Raw genomic sequence first — 15,284 nt, forward strand, 5'->3', positions numbered from 1 at the left:
AGTCACTTGGTTTATATAGCCTCAGTGTTTTATCTGTCAAATGGGGATCTACCAGTGAACGAAAAGAGCTAATAATGACCTAACAACATAAAATATTACCTTTAGGGTTTAATAATGCATTTTGTTTACAATTTGTGTTTGTAAGTTTACAAATGTGATTAGCAGGAAATAACAATGAAGGAAATTTTCAGACAGAGGCAGGAATAGTTTGGTTGAAAGAAAATTAAAATACTGGAGAGCAAGAGCAAGATAAGAATGAATTGCAAAGTGTGCATTTATAGTCCACATGTCACAGTTCAGTATTTATAGGTTTGTCAGTGAGAGCCTTCCCACTATAGCAATGTTAATTATGAAGTGACTGTCAGCTTCACTGACATAGGGCTGTGCACCTGGTTGAGTCTGAAACTATTCACCATTTCCATACATAATCATTTAATTTGAGGGTTCAAAATATATACCCAATAAATCACTTTGGGTTCCTGATTATAATCTGCTTAAGTCTTATTTTGAAATACCCTTACTTTGACATAGCATTTTTAACAAATATTAGTGCACTTTATTTCTCAAATAGGATTTGTAATTACCAGAGCTGGACTGGAACTTCAGGAAGAGGTGATGGATCTAACGCTAAACACAATACTAAATGTATACTTAAATTTTCCAGAGCCTGAGCTCTCATTGTTACTTACATACTATGGTCACAGCACTAGACAGAATAAATGTAGAAAGAAAAATTAAGAGAGGAAAAGAGAGAGAGGAGGAGATGGAGAGACAGACAGAGAGAGAGAGAGAGAGAGAGAGAAAAGAGAATAAGAGAGAGAGAGGAAGATTGAAGAGAGGCTTGGGAAAATGTTCCGTGGAAAATCTAGAAATGATGTAAGAGAAAGCAAATGCAGGGATTGGAGTAAGGGGTGTATAACTGAGACTATAAAAACTCAGAGAGAAAACTTACCATCAGGACTGAGTTTGGGAGAAACTGCACAGACAGAACTCTAAAATTAGAATCTCCTGATTTTTCACAAGGTAAGTTAAAGATAAAGATTTTGTGTTCTTTTTAACTATTTTTAATTTTCATATGCTTTTTAAATGTTTTGCTTATATCTTGACTTTATGAAAATTGCATGTTTTTAGAACTATTTCCCTCTATAAAATGAGTAGAGAAACTAAGAAGATATTTTTGTTATATAAAATTAAGATGGAGCTAAATGTTTGCTCAAACATTTCATATTTATATATTTTTTTATTTTATTGTCCATTTTAAAACAAAGAGAAATGAAACTCAAGATAATGATTCTATATGTATGTTAATTGTATTAATTTTTTTCATCAAAGATGTCCGATATTAGGAAAATTTTTCATGTACAAAAGTGGTCCACTTTTAAAAACCTAGGTAGAAAAGAAATTTTTCTCTTTATTTCTGTCAAAATTGGAGCTTAAGAAACATCCCTAAATTAAGCAAAATTTAATTCTATAATCTGTATTCTTAAAAGTTGAAGCATCCTATTTTTCTTCTTATAAGACTCAAATATGCAAGCATAATATTAATAACAATTTAGAGTAGACTTAGATATCTATTCTTTAGTGTTTCAAGTGCTCTTGCTATTAAGTTAATGAGTTGAGAGTTAATCTGAAACATATTTGTGTTCTGTTAAAGAACAAATTAAAAATTTTGTTTCAGGTTCTAATCCGTGGAAATAGTGTACACCCAATAAATTCAGTCTAGCAATGCAAAATATTGTTCATTTGAATTATAGTTACAGATTCTATAGGTTTAGGAATGTGATTATTATTTGTTTCTGAGGTATCTTTCTAGAAATTAAATAATTTTAATAATGATTTATGGTGATTTTAATGCGCATACAAGCTATAGAACTGGTAGGATTATATTTAATGTTCTCCCCAAAAACATCAGGCACATTTTGTGTCTTCTCTTTACTTTGATAGCACTCTGCAACTATCTTACAGAACTTTTCTAAGGAAAGCCTTCTGGACGTACAAATTCAAGTATCCTCTTTAGAAGTGAATTGCACTGTTGCTTCATTCAATACTTTGTTTAAGATTAACACTTGCTTTCTCCCCCTTATTTCCCAGGAATTTGAACTGATTCTTATGCCATGAATCTCGGGCATCAGAGAAGCAGATATAAATAGTAGACTATGTTGGGGGACCTCAGGGCTATAATTTTAACTTCTTGTTCAAATACATTCAATGATTTGAACACTTGGTTAATAAAATCAGATTAATTGAGCTTGTCTCAGAGGAAGAGAACTCAAAGCAAGCAGTCTCAAAATATTGCCTCAACTCTGTCACTATGTAGTTGTGCAACTTTAGGCAAACCTGAAGCACAGACTAGGGCTCAACAGCCATCTGTTCCTATTGAAAGAGACAAAAGAACGAGAAGTGCCAGAGATACTGACCATAAGAATGGCGTAGGGAAGCCTCCATATCAGTCAGTATTTCCTATATTATCGAATGAGGTCTCAATATCGCAGAATCTTGGGGCTCATCTTTAGGCATCATCTGATGTAACCTCCTTGTGAAAAGTCTGTCTGATGTGGCCCCTACCCACCAACAGATTGTGTCTAGATTCAGTGGTGCCGTTGGAGGAACGCAAGCTTCGGAGTCAGGAAACCAAACTTCTCATCCCGGGTCTGGATCCAACACCTTCCACTCAGCATCCCTGGGTCTTCATTCTGCCATAACTGTAAGGATTAATTTTGTTCCTTACAATGAACAAGGATTTTAAAAAGATATTTTTTCATAAAAATAAAAAAGCATTAGGACAGAGTAAGACATATTTAGAGAGCTCACCATATTTCAAAAGGCACTATTAGGATAATAACTGTAAGTTATTGTGTAACCAACTCGTGCTAGTCACTTTACCTGTTATTTCTAATCCTTTATAACAAACCTATAGAGTGAGTCTTTGCTCCATTTTCCTTGATGACGATATTAAATCAGAGAGGCTAAGTAACATGCCCAGTCAGGAGTCATATCCATGTCTGTATAAACTTAGAGTCCAACCTCTTTCTACTAAATCACTTCATTGTGTTAGAAAGTATACATACAGTAGCAGGAGTTAGGAGACCAGGGTTTTAAACTAACTCATCTCGTCTCAGTTGGCCTACTAAAAAATGGAATTATGTTTTCCATATAGATCTTACATGACCAGTGTGAGGATGAAAAGAGATAAATTAATTTCAAAATAATAAAGTACTATGAAATGTTTTTTAAAAAACGTTATTTACAGCAATTGTACTTGAAGGAAATGGAAGCATTCCCAGAAGAGTCTGCTTTTGCAGGAGGTAATCCATGGGCAGCGCCAAGTGGTTGAAGGGTTTCCACCTCCACCAGGCTGTGAGCAACTGGAGGAAAAGAGAGGGTTAGACTCATTTTTTACTTACCTGGTGCCTGATATACAGTATATATCTAATAAATGCATCCTGTTGAGTATTGTAAAATTCATATTTTGACCCTTCATGTACATTTTATAGAGTCTTTTTTTCATTGATTACATTCACTAGTTTATTGTAAATTAAATGTAAGTTAATATTTTTATGAAATATTATATATAAGGAGAAAGTAGGGTAAAGGGTAAAGGAGGTGGTGAGAGTCCACACTTTCTTAAGGCTTATATATGCCATATTTAACTGTATTTATCCAACTTCACCCTTTGAAAATCATTTCATGCCAGATAAAATTGCTTGTGTTTCAAGTGGCCAAGAAGCATATTTATGTGCAATTCTACCACATTTATGTGCAACTTTGCCCCATCCATAATTTTAAAGATGCTTGGTTTTCCCATTTTTAAGTATTAGAATTAAACAACAGACCCACTTTGCAGAATTGTCTACAATTATACACTAGAGTTCTTATCTATTTCCAGGTGACATAGTATTAAGAAAACTTAGAGTAACTTAAGGGACTAAGCACAAATTGATATCTGATAAGGGGAAATTTTAAACTCTACTGGGTTAATTATTGGAGAATATTGATGTGTATACCTTTCATCAGAATGAGAAATATCCATTTCATTAGAATGAAACATTCATGGTTTTACTGAGATTCTGGCATGAACTTCATCACTTAGTACTATAGGCATAAAACCTGAGCAAATCTCTTCCCTATTCTATACCTTTGCTTCCACATCAATAAACTGGGATGTGAATATCTGTCCTGCATTCCTGTTAACCAACCACATAAGGCTGCTTCATTCACTCATTCAACACATAACATGACTCTATGCCAAGCATTATGTTGGGTGCTGAGATACAATGGTGAATATGACATAGTTCTTACTCTCAAAGTGTTCACAGTAACAACTAAATACTTTACTGAACAAGAAAATTTTGAGATTTTTGGAAGGCAATAGTATCTGAAAAAGAATGAAAATGTTGCCAAATAGAATCAAATCAGTTAACACGTATACTAGTAAATTCTCATTCTTCCTGATTTCTAGCATTCAAGAAAAGTCCTTTACAAATGCAGGTGTCAGCCACCTTAAGAGCACCTCATCCATAAACATTTTACTTTTTAAGCAATTTGTTTTGGAGATGGAAAAATGTTTTATACTTCTACAAATAGGTTAACTTGAAGGAGCATGAAACTAAGAGTATGAAAATCCAAGTCGTTTTTCTGGCTCTTCTTCTAACTGGCTTTGTGATTTTGGAAAATTTACTGCTACTGATTGAAGAGCAATGAGAAATGGGAAAGAGCACATTCCTGATATTTTAATTTTAAAAAATGGGAAATGTTAAACTTCTGTCTCTCTTTGTACCTTCTTCAAAACATAAAGCAAAATGCCCATCACAAAATTTACCAAGAATAACAAATTTCACAAGAAAAAGTTTAAATAAATGTCTAAGCACTGTAAGTAGTTCTCAGATGTATTTGCGATAATGATATAGGTCATATATATATGTATGTATGTTAGTGACAAAGCTACAAGTTGTAATTTAGTTACTCAGGTGCAAATCCTCAGTGATTTTAAATCTCTTATTTATGTTTACAAGGATCCAAAACTAATTCTACACTTCTAAAGATCTAAGTGCCGCCACCATGTTCAGTTCTCTTCTTTGTGGGGCCAAATTCACTAAAGGCTGTGGCCCTGAAACTCCCATAAGGAGGGGGCCTGAGTCACCTGGTCTACATCTGTTTGCAGCAGCAGGTGTCACAGACACTTGGTTGCTTCACTCATCAAAGAAAACCAGTCACAACCTTCTTCAACACTCTATTCAAATACTGTCACTCATTGAAATAAAAATGTCACTAGTGTAATGTCAAACTGTAGTGTTTCCCATTGCTTGTTTACCCTAAGTTTTGCAGAATGTCTTTCTGAATGGCCCCAGATTTCCTAAGTGGTGTTTGAGTGGAAGCTTCATGTACCTTGGAAGGACTTGGCTTCAAAGACCTGCCTTCAGCTCAATTATAATCATTTTTCACATTAGCTTAGAGTTTACAAATTGTTTTCATGCACAATTTAGAGTTCTCATCAACATTTTTACCAATGATAAAATAAGAATTAAAATGATGCAATGTTTTTTCATAAATAAATGTATATTTTGATACACTTTAGTAATATTAAGTATAAAATTAAGTATTTCTGTTGCTCTTCTTTGGCAACCTTAAGCCAAATCCATAATGGTTTGTGCTATTTGTAAATAAAGTAAATAATTTTAAATTAACTAAAATTAATTAAAATTCTGTGAATTCATAAAGTGAGCTTTATTGGACAAGTCTGTCAGCTTAAGCATCTAGCTCAGGACCACCAGACCAATAAACAGCCCAGCAGGGATGCTTATCCACTAACTGAAGATGAGCATATTTATGTCAAAACCTGGATGCAAGTTTATGCACAGATTCCAACTGATTTGAGGGCAGCAGAAAGGTTTTCATAGCTAAATCTGTGCCAGCTATCATTATCTACAAAGGCTGTGATTCCACCCAAAAAGAATGAGATTCACCAACAGACTTTTAAAAAGCTAGAAGCACATTAGAGGTCAGTTAGACCAACCTCATTTTGCTGGTCTAGAGAGGGAAGTCATACATCCAAGCTAAGGCAGGGCCCTTATCTCACAGCTGGCAGACTAGGTGTTTTTTTTAACAGCTAGCCACACAGGCATTGTGTTAAGCATTGTCCCTTTTAGGCCTTCTTTGAAAATAAAAATTATAGTCACTCTGTTATCTACTATTCCTGAAATTTTTCTCTACTATCAAAAAGACCTGAGTGGCTATAATTTATAGGGCAGGGTACAGGGTGTGCCAAAGAAGAACGTACTGTTTTGTAGATTTAATCAGGGACCACACTGACTCACCACTTGCCTAGAGAACACCACCGGTGTCAGAGAAAGAAGACTGTGAGCCGCATTGTGGATGAGCACACCTGGTCATATCACAGAGTCTGAACTAGGGACGCTTTACATGTCCTATTATGTCTTACTTACTCGTGCTCTGCCAAAGTGGAAAGAAAGTATAAAAATATAAAAGCTTAGTTAGTTTTTAAGTCATTTATCATTTATTTTAGTTAAATCCTTTATTTTTCATTTTTGCTGAAAAATAGGAGTGGGGGAGAGTCTATTTCTTAAATATTCCCAATCAAGAAATTAGGGTAAATAAGAGATTCACAGAAGTTATCAAGATTTATTGCCAAACTCAGTGCTTTTTATGACTCTCTAATAGTTAGGTGACTATACCTATATCAGATATTAATGATAAACTTTACGGTGGAAGAGAAATTTCCTTGATCACCTGAGTAGTTTGTTTTTCTTCCACACCAGCCCTCAGAAGCATATAGGTTAACTGTTTTATTAAAAAGTACATTAGAACAGAGACTGGCTCTGATTGTTTCTCCTTTTCAGCTTAGTCCTCTTTTACTCTAAAACCTCCTGTCATTAAAATTGCTCTTTCTTTTTTAGATCAGTGATCGTCAAAGTTTTCTTTTTCTGCCCCAGCCCACTTGAGAAAAAATTTTACAACAGCAAAATTTTTACAGTGACCCATTCCAGCGCGAATTATCCATAATGCAAACATCTTTCTCTGCTTGGACAGAATTCTCATTTAATTCTCGTGTAAATATAGTTTCTTTATTACTCTACTTTAGAGCCTTTAATAGGTCAATATGCACTGTCAGTGTTCTAAAGGAATATAGAACATACGTTGTTTCCCAAAATTGAATGACAAAACTTCATACCTCCACACCCTGCTCCCTCCACCAACCACTCCAGCCACAGTTTGGAGGTCCCTTTGAGATGTAACAAATTCTTATATGTGGAAAGTCTTTGAGACAAAGGTGAAGATGTTACATGAGATAGGATGTTTGTTTATTCAGTGGTATTATTTAAAAAGTAAAAATGTACACAAATCAATTGGCTAGCGATGAAATACCCACCTAATCTTCTTCTTACGGCAGATCCCATGCCTACTGTCTCTTTTGAAGCTCCTCACTATTCAGAGGAATATTATTCAGAAATTACTCAGTAAAAACTATTAATATACTGAAAAAAATTGCAAACGCCTACATTTTCGTGTATTCACACAATGAACATCCTTGAGTGTTTTCTATGATCTGGAGCATACGTGGGGCCCAGTAGATTTTTAAATCATAGGCTATATTTATCCACTATCAACAAATAGGGAAATGAAACTGAACCAGTCTTTTCCTTCCCTCCCTATAATTTCCTCTGTTTCTAATTTTGTAGCAATCAAGTTTCAACTAGTTAATCAAATGTCTTTTGTGTGGCAGGTGCCAGGGTGTTTGTTTTCATTAGTGTACCAAATGCCATATTTAGGAACTTGGCCTTTTGGTTAACTGGCTACAAGCATGACTTTAAACCATTAAATGTGTGTATTTAAACTCAGGATTTATTTTTACATCTCCCTATCCAAATAGTCAGGATGTGGTTATCTGTAAGATGATACATTACAATTTTTTTCCTATATACACCCAAGTACAAAAATATATGCCTTAGACATAATCATCAATATTATAAACACCCATCCTGTGCCATTTATAAGACTGCAGAGATGAAGAGAAACCTGGCTAGTAAATGTACATAAAAATAGATAAAGGAAATCCACATAGAAAGCTTTAAAAAATGGGCAATTTCACACTTTGTAACCTATTTTAAAGATGATAAAAAATGCAGAAAGAAAACATAATTGTAGTGTATCTTTGATTGAATGAAAGAGCTATTTAAAAAAGATATGCCAGAAATATAAGATCATTTTAAAACTAGTTACATTTTTAATGTATCTTCCTTTACATTGAGGAATGTCAAAGAGACATCAGCAAAATCAGAAGGAAAAAATATGATTCAGTTGCTGATTTTCTCGAAAATGGCTAATGCATTTTTTTAAGTTGTTATTTTTACCAGATAACTATTACACTCTTTATTTTTCCACTGTCTCAATTTAGAAACATACTCGTAATTTGTTATTTTATGATACTTACCAAAAAATTCAATTCAGATATCAGTTTGTCAGAAAGAGAACATATAATTTGCTGTTCCCTTTCAGAAAGGGTGGAAATAGAGAAGTCAGTAATCACTGACATGATGTGACAAGATTCCAAAATAGACTAATTGGTAATGTAATGAAGAAATTAGTCTAGACTGCATCACATGAAAATTAAAATTATATTTGATAAATGAATGTTATTGACAAAGCTAAAATAGTTTTTCTCCATTCTAAGTCATAATAGACATGGTTAATGCAGATGCCACTCTATGTGAAGTACTTATCTGTCTGTATTACAGCAAATAACATTTATTACAAAAATCTACACTGTTTTCACAGCAACAGTATTTTAAGGAAGTTTCAGAAAAATATTCTTAGGTCACACCAAAGCAAATGTAGTTATTAAAGAAATATTTAGTAATACTGTATAAATGTTATTTCACGTATGTTATACATTCTATATTGGATTAAGAAGTTATACATGAATCAATTCAGGACTCTTAAAGCTCTTTTGATGTGAGAATTACTCCTCACTTCACAAATATGGAAAATAAAGCCCAAGTAGGTTAAATGACACACATCCAAGGTCACACTCAAGCAAAAAATTAGATTTAAACCAGTTCTTCAAATCCAGCCTAGAATCCCTTCCTTTTTGCTCCCAGCAGCTTTCCAAATGATTTTTTTAAGGAAATAGATTTGCTGAGACTTCTCATTCATAAAGGATGAACTAGGGGACTACCCCAATACCATACACTAAGTGGTTCAAGTTCATTCTGTTGTAGCCCACAGCCTGTGATCTTCCCTATGCCAGGCAACACCTCCTCCTTTACCAGCAGTCAGGCTGGCAGCTAGCAAACCTGTGATAGACCATAGATCAGCTTTAATTGGCTATATAGAGCTTTCTTAAGCTTAAAAAACTTATGAATTTATAAATGACACATCGTTGTGCTTACTACACAGAATTTACAAATGTAATATTTAGACATATTTCCTTTTTAAAAAATTACAGATAAAAAATTAGTCTCCTATGATTCCTTCCATACTCTTATTTACTTCCCTCCCTCTGTAGAGGCAATCATAGTCATGAATCAAGTTCCACTGATTTATACTTTAATTATATGTATAGATTTCTAAATATGTGGAATTGCTTTGTGTATTTCCAATTTAGGTAACTAGTAGCATGCCATACGCATTTTCTACAACTTCCCATTTGCCCCCTAAAGTGTTTCCTTGAAATCTATGCATATAAACACATAACATTTAAGTCACTTGTTTTAACAGTAGGCACACATATATTACATGGTTAAGTCATTCGCTTTGAGTACATAATATGAAATACCCCAACTGATTAATCAGTTTGTTCTTGAGTATGGTAGGTGGGCTGATTTCAGTTTTTCACATACAGATCTCCTTACACATTTGTAAGAGTTTCTCTGGACTATATACAGAAAGTAAAATAAATGCATTCTGTTTAGAACATGACCTTTTTCAACCATTCAGTTATTGTCCGTTTTTCTCCAAATGACTGATCCATTTCCAACTTCACCAGCTTGCTTAAGTTTTTCTGTTTCCAAATACCATTCTAACATTTATAACAGTCACTTTAAATTTTTGCCAATCTGATGTATATGAACTAGTATATCATTTCTCTCCCTCTTTTTTTTTTTGCCTTAAATAGGTTATGTATGTTTTTGGATGTTTGTCTTCCATTAAGCTATTCCTTTCCTGTGAAATATCCATTCATAACTTTGGCCCATTTTTACTTGCATGTGTATTTTTTTTAATTTTATAATAATTTGAATATTCAAAATGCTAATCTTTCTTTTCTTATATATGTTGAAAATAGATTGCATTTGTAATTTTCTAAATTTTATTTGCTGTATCTTACCATATAGAAGTTTTCAATTTTGATAATAATGAAATCTGACATTTTTGCTATAAGATGTCTACCTTTGAATTTTGCTTGAGATACTACAAAACACAGGACATAAAAATATTCTCCTATTTAATATGTGGTGTTTTTGAAATTTTTAATTTAAGTGCTTCTAAGCACAGCACATTCTCTGTGGTTCACCACAAACCTCATCAGGCTGCATGCTCTCATACTTGGCCAATCTCATGGATTTCCCTGTAGATACATGAGGTTGTAATCCCTGGATTAGGCAGCCAAATAACAAAATTATACAAACTAGATTTCTCAGACTTGGGTTAGTTCTAGTTAAATTATGATTATAGCTGTTCAACCCCAGTTTAGGTTTCCATGGAAATGAAGCCTTTAGAGAATTCATTCCAGGAAATTGACAGCTTCTATTAATTATTACTTAAGTTTTGCAGAGATGTGCTCCAGCATATAGAAGCTGAATAATTTGGTCTATATCCTATGTTTAACAAGCCTTATAGGAACTTTTGCTTTCTACCTTTATACACAAAACTAATGATGTTAATCCTGATGTATGTGACCTTCAGATGCTCGACTGGAGATTGGCAAGTGCACATTTTATCCTGACTGTGACACTGATGCTATGGAGTTCAGGAAAAGTCCTCTCAGCGGATGTAGCAACAGAGGTAATGGAAACTAGGTTAAGGGAACATATTTTTTTATTAAGGTATCATTTATATACAATCTTATGAAGGTTTTTACAACATTCACCCATATTATCAAGTATCCCCACATACCCCATTGCAGTCACTGTCCATCAGCATAGTAAGATGCTATAGAACCACTACTTGTCTTCTCTGTGCTTTACTGCCTTCCCCATGACCCCCCTACATTATGTGTGCTGATCATAATACCCCTTAATCCCCTTCTCGCTCCCTCCCCACCCCCTTTCCCTTTGGTAACTATTAGTCCCTCCTTAGAGTCTGTGAGCCTGCTGCTGTTTTGTTCCTTCAGTCTTTGCTTCGTTCTTATGTTCCACAGATGAGGGAAATAATTTGGTACTTGTCTTTCTCCTCCTGGCTTTTTTCACTGAGCATAATACCTTCTAGCTTCATCCATGTTGTTGCAAATGGTAGGATTTTTTTCTTCTTATGGCTGAATAATATTCCATTGTGTATATGTACAACATCTTCTTTATCCACTCATCTACTGATGGACACTTTAGTGCTTCCATGTCTTGGCTATTGTAAATAGTGCTGCAGTAAACACAGGGGTACATATGTCTTTTTGAATCTGTGATCTTGTTCACTTTGGGTATATTCCTAAGAGTGGAATAACTGGGTCAAATGGTATTCCTATTTTTAGTTTTCTGAGAAACCTCCATATTGCTTTCCACAATGGTTGAACTAATTTACATTCCCACCAACAGTGCAGGAGGGTTCCCCTTTCTCTGCATCCTCACCAACATTTGTTGTTGCTAGTCTTTTGGATGCTGGCCATCCTAACTGGTGTGAGATGATATCTCATTGCTGTTTTAATTTGCATTTCCCTGATGATAAGCGATGTGGAGCATCTTTTCATGTGCCTGTTGGCCATCTGAATTTCTTATTTGGAGAAGTGTCTGTTCAGGGGGACCATATATATTTAATGAACATAAGCCATTTCTACTAGCATCAGAAGTAAATGCTGCTGATAGATAGGGAGGTGACTTGATAAGATAAGTCAAGGAAATAGGTTTTTTTTTTCTATTGTTCTCACTATGGATTCAGATAAAGCCAGTTACCTAACTGTCAAAAAAACTGGAAATAATAATAAAGGTTTGTATTCCTTGAACAAAAAAGCATAAATGAAAATTCATGGTCATTTCAGCCATATTTATAATTCAATCAATTACATCAAGATGAAGTACTTTGGTGTAAAATTTGAAATTGTTTACATATCAGAATTTGAGTAGTTTTGATAAAACTTTTTATTACTGCACAAATGTTTTCTTGCTGCCATGACTAAAATACAAAGGAAAAGAAGTGTAAGGACATTTCTGCACAGAGAAAAAATAATTTGGCTTCTTTGATCTTATTAAAAATTGTTGTTTGTACTTTTTAAATAATGTAAAACAAGAATCTGAAAGGCACTTCACCAAAGGACAAGTTTTATATGAGTTCTATGATTTTTTTAAATCTGAGAGTTAAGAATATCTTTAAAAAGAAACAAAACTCTATTTTATATGTTAGTTGGAAGGATGTTCTGAGAGCTAATATCTCCTATCTTGGCCCTTTGAAGTTTTGTCACCTGTTCTTTAATTTCTTTCTCATTATTATAGCATCCTTCTCCAGTTTCTATGTTGCCAAGCTTACATAGGAAAGTAATAGAAGTTGATATTTAAGAGGAATTTGGCATCATATTGAGGACTTCACAGGATAATTTACAAAGAGTTATGAGGGATTTTTTGTTTTCTTTTTATATGAGGAAAGTGGTGTTTGGAGACAATTAACTTTATGGCACAATTCTGTAAAGAACAGAAAAAAGGGAGCTAGAGAAACAAGTTATTACAAGGTAATTAAGAATGTATACTATACAGTAAAGAGGACCTGATACAAGTCACTAGTGATGGGAGTCAGAGCAGGAATAAGAGAGGTCTTGCAAGAACTGACCAGCCTTACTGCAGACTTGATTGGTCTAGGAAAGAGGAAGTCCATAGCTTTGAGTCTGTATGTGACAGACTATAAGTATTTCAAAAGAGAGTTGCTGGAGCCAATGATGGAAAGGGTTGGAAAATGCCACTCATTTTACTGAGGAAAAAGAGAATAGAAAGAGAATGGAAGAAATAATCCAAGAAGAAAGACAGAACGTAAAGAAAAAGATGAGATCCCTCGAGCGGAAGTCTCTTCCCATCAGAGAATCCTCACAGACTTCTGGAAAAGAAGTAATATCTCCTGTACTACACAATGATTTGAATTGTTAATAGGAGCACTTTTTGTTGAATGCTGTCACTGGGCTTAGAAAAAGAAAAGATAGACTTCATCAACTAGACACCCTTACTTTTAAGACTTGGATGGAGTACAAAGTTTTAATATGTGTAGTAGACAAATAAACAAACAAGAAATGGGACAGTAAAGTCACTGTACTAGCACTAACTCATTGGGGACACATGAATATTTGTTAATAAATGACAATGAATGGAATTAGTAAGCAACCTGAGGTCAAAGACTGGATTGTGTTAATTTTTATGCACCTGGCATCTAATGTAGAACCTGGTGCCTAGTGGGAACTCAGTGACTTAAATCAATAAGGTATGTATGAGTGATGAAAAAAAGACAGCATGAGTTTTAGTTTTCTTTAGAATTCATTCAATAAATATTCATCAGAAATGTACTGAGTACTAACTATGAGCAAAATACTGGGCAAAGCAGTGAATAGAGCAAATAAAAGACTGATGAGACTCAATCATTATCCTCAGATTACTCACAATCTAATAAGCAATCCAAATGTATTATAACCGGTCTAATAAAAGGGAAACTGTAATGAGTGCAGTGATGGAAGACCGATAGATAAAGTGCTATGGGAGTGATCAGGAAGGATGATGTAGTTGTTCCTTAGAAAGAATCTGAAAAAATGATTAGTTATATACTAAATTTTAGAGTCAGAACTTTAAATAAAAGTTCCCCTTTTTTCTGTGTGTGTGTGTGTGTTGTTGTTGTTGTTGTTGTTGTTTTCCTTTAACTTATTTTGGATATACCTCTCTTCTATGTGTTATGGTCCCTGAAAGTCTTTCTCTCTGGAGCATGACTCCACAAGAAATCAAGTGTCATGACAGGCATGTCAGCTAAAGGTAGCAAAAGGAAAATGCAGATTATTGTACACATTTGAGGTTTCTTTTTCTTAGTGAATGGAACAACATTTCCTGCCCAACAGGTCTTTGACTTGAGAGTCACAGATGTACAGTCACCACCCACAGCCAGGGAAGAAAAATCAGCCACTGATCTGGCAGCAAAACTCTTGCTTCTTGATGAATTTGTGTCTCTAGAGAATGATGTGATTGAAACAAAGAAAAAAAGGAGCTTCTCTGGTTTTGGGTCTCCTCTGGACAGACTCTCAGCTGGCTCTGTAGAACCTAAAGGTAAACAGAGGTAAGTGAACTCTTGGAGAAGGAACGTTTTCATTTTCTAATTCTTCCATTCTGGGTTCCAAAACAGACAGAATCCCACTTCAAAAATACAATGAAAACCTTGTAGGTAAGCAGAGTTGACAGTGTTTTAGCTAGCTTGTGAGTTTAACTTTACAGCTTTGGAAGTAACTGTTTAGGGAGCAAAATGACTGCTATAGGAGGTGCTAATAGTTTTGTGATAATATCTCCTGAAGAAGAATCTATTGCAGATATAAAATTATAAGACATTAAGTATTTGGGAGGTGAGGGGAGATGTGTATGCTTTGGGATAAATGTTATGGTCATTTGAGTTTTCTGTTTAATAAAGATAACCAGAATACCATTTTACTTTTACCCTTGATACAAAGCTTTCTGAAATAGGTGAATGAGTCCACTCTCCCTATACCAAGAGGTTAGTGAAGACCTCTAGGGACTTACAGTCATAGCATGTGTTTAAGTCAAATTTCTGATCATGTCTAGTCAAGTGACTTATACAAAAATCTTATCTTCTGTGATCCTCAGGTTATTTATCTGTAAAACAGGGATGATTACTGAACCTCAATAAAAATCAAATGAGTGCTTTCTAAACTACCAATTATTATATTAGAATTACAGTGATTAAATCTCCCTTTAATTATTGAGTAACTGTCAGTAGTTTGAAGCAGTAATCCTAAACTTAATTCATTTTCTACCCCTTCAGTATCTGTTCCTAGTTCTGTATGATTTACATTAGCAGTGGTACAAGAACCACCAATTACCAAAGTCAGGAATCTGAGGAATTTACTAAGACTCCTTTTGCTCACCAGA

At 34.3% G+C, this 15,284-nt stretch overlaps 1 protein-coding gene across 2 annotated transcripts in view; it reads left to right on the forward strand.

The window, feature by feature from the left end:
- The first annotated feature begins 872 nt into the window (after positions 1–872).
- The window catches only part of OSTN (osteocrin), a 37,051-nt gene continuing 22,639 nt past the window's right edge, over positions 873–15,284 (forward strand). For both annotated transcript variants that reach the window (XM_036875314.2, XM_057501165.1), the window contains exons 1-4: positions 873–1,023; positions 2,576–2,704; positions 10,921–11,019; positions 14,246–14,460. In XM_036875314.2, coding sequence (XP_036731209.1) covers positions 10,921–11,019; positions 14,246–14,460 — 314 coding nt within the window. In that variant the 5' untranslated portion in view covers positions 873–1,023; positions 2,576–2,704. The remainder of the gene's footprint in view (positions 1,024–2,575; positions 2,705–10,920; positions 11,020–14,245; positions 14,461–15,284) is intronic.

The sequence above is a fragment of the Manis pentadactyla genome, chromosome 1, assembly GCF_030020395.1.
Source record: "Manis pentadactyla isolate mManPen7 chromosome 1, mManPen7.hap1, whole genome shotgun sequence".
NCBI classification, from domain to species: Eukaryota; Metazoa; Chordata; class Mammalia; order Pholidota; family Manidae; genus Manis; species Manis pentadactyla.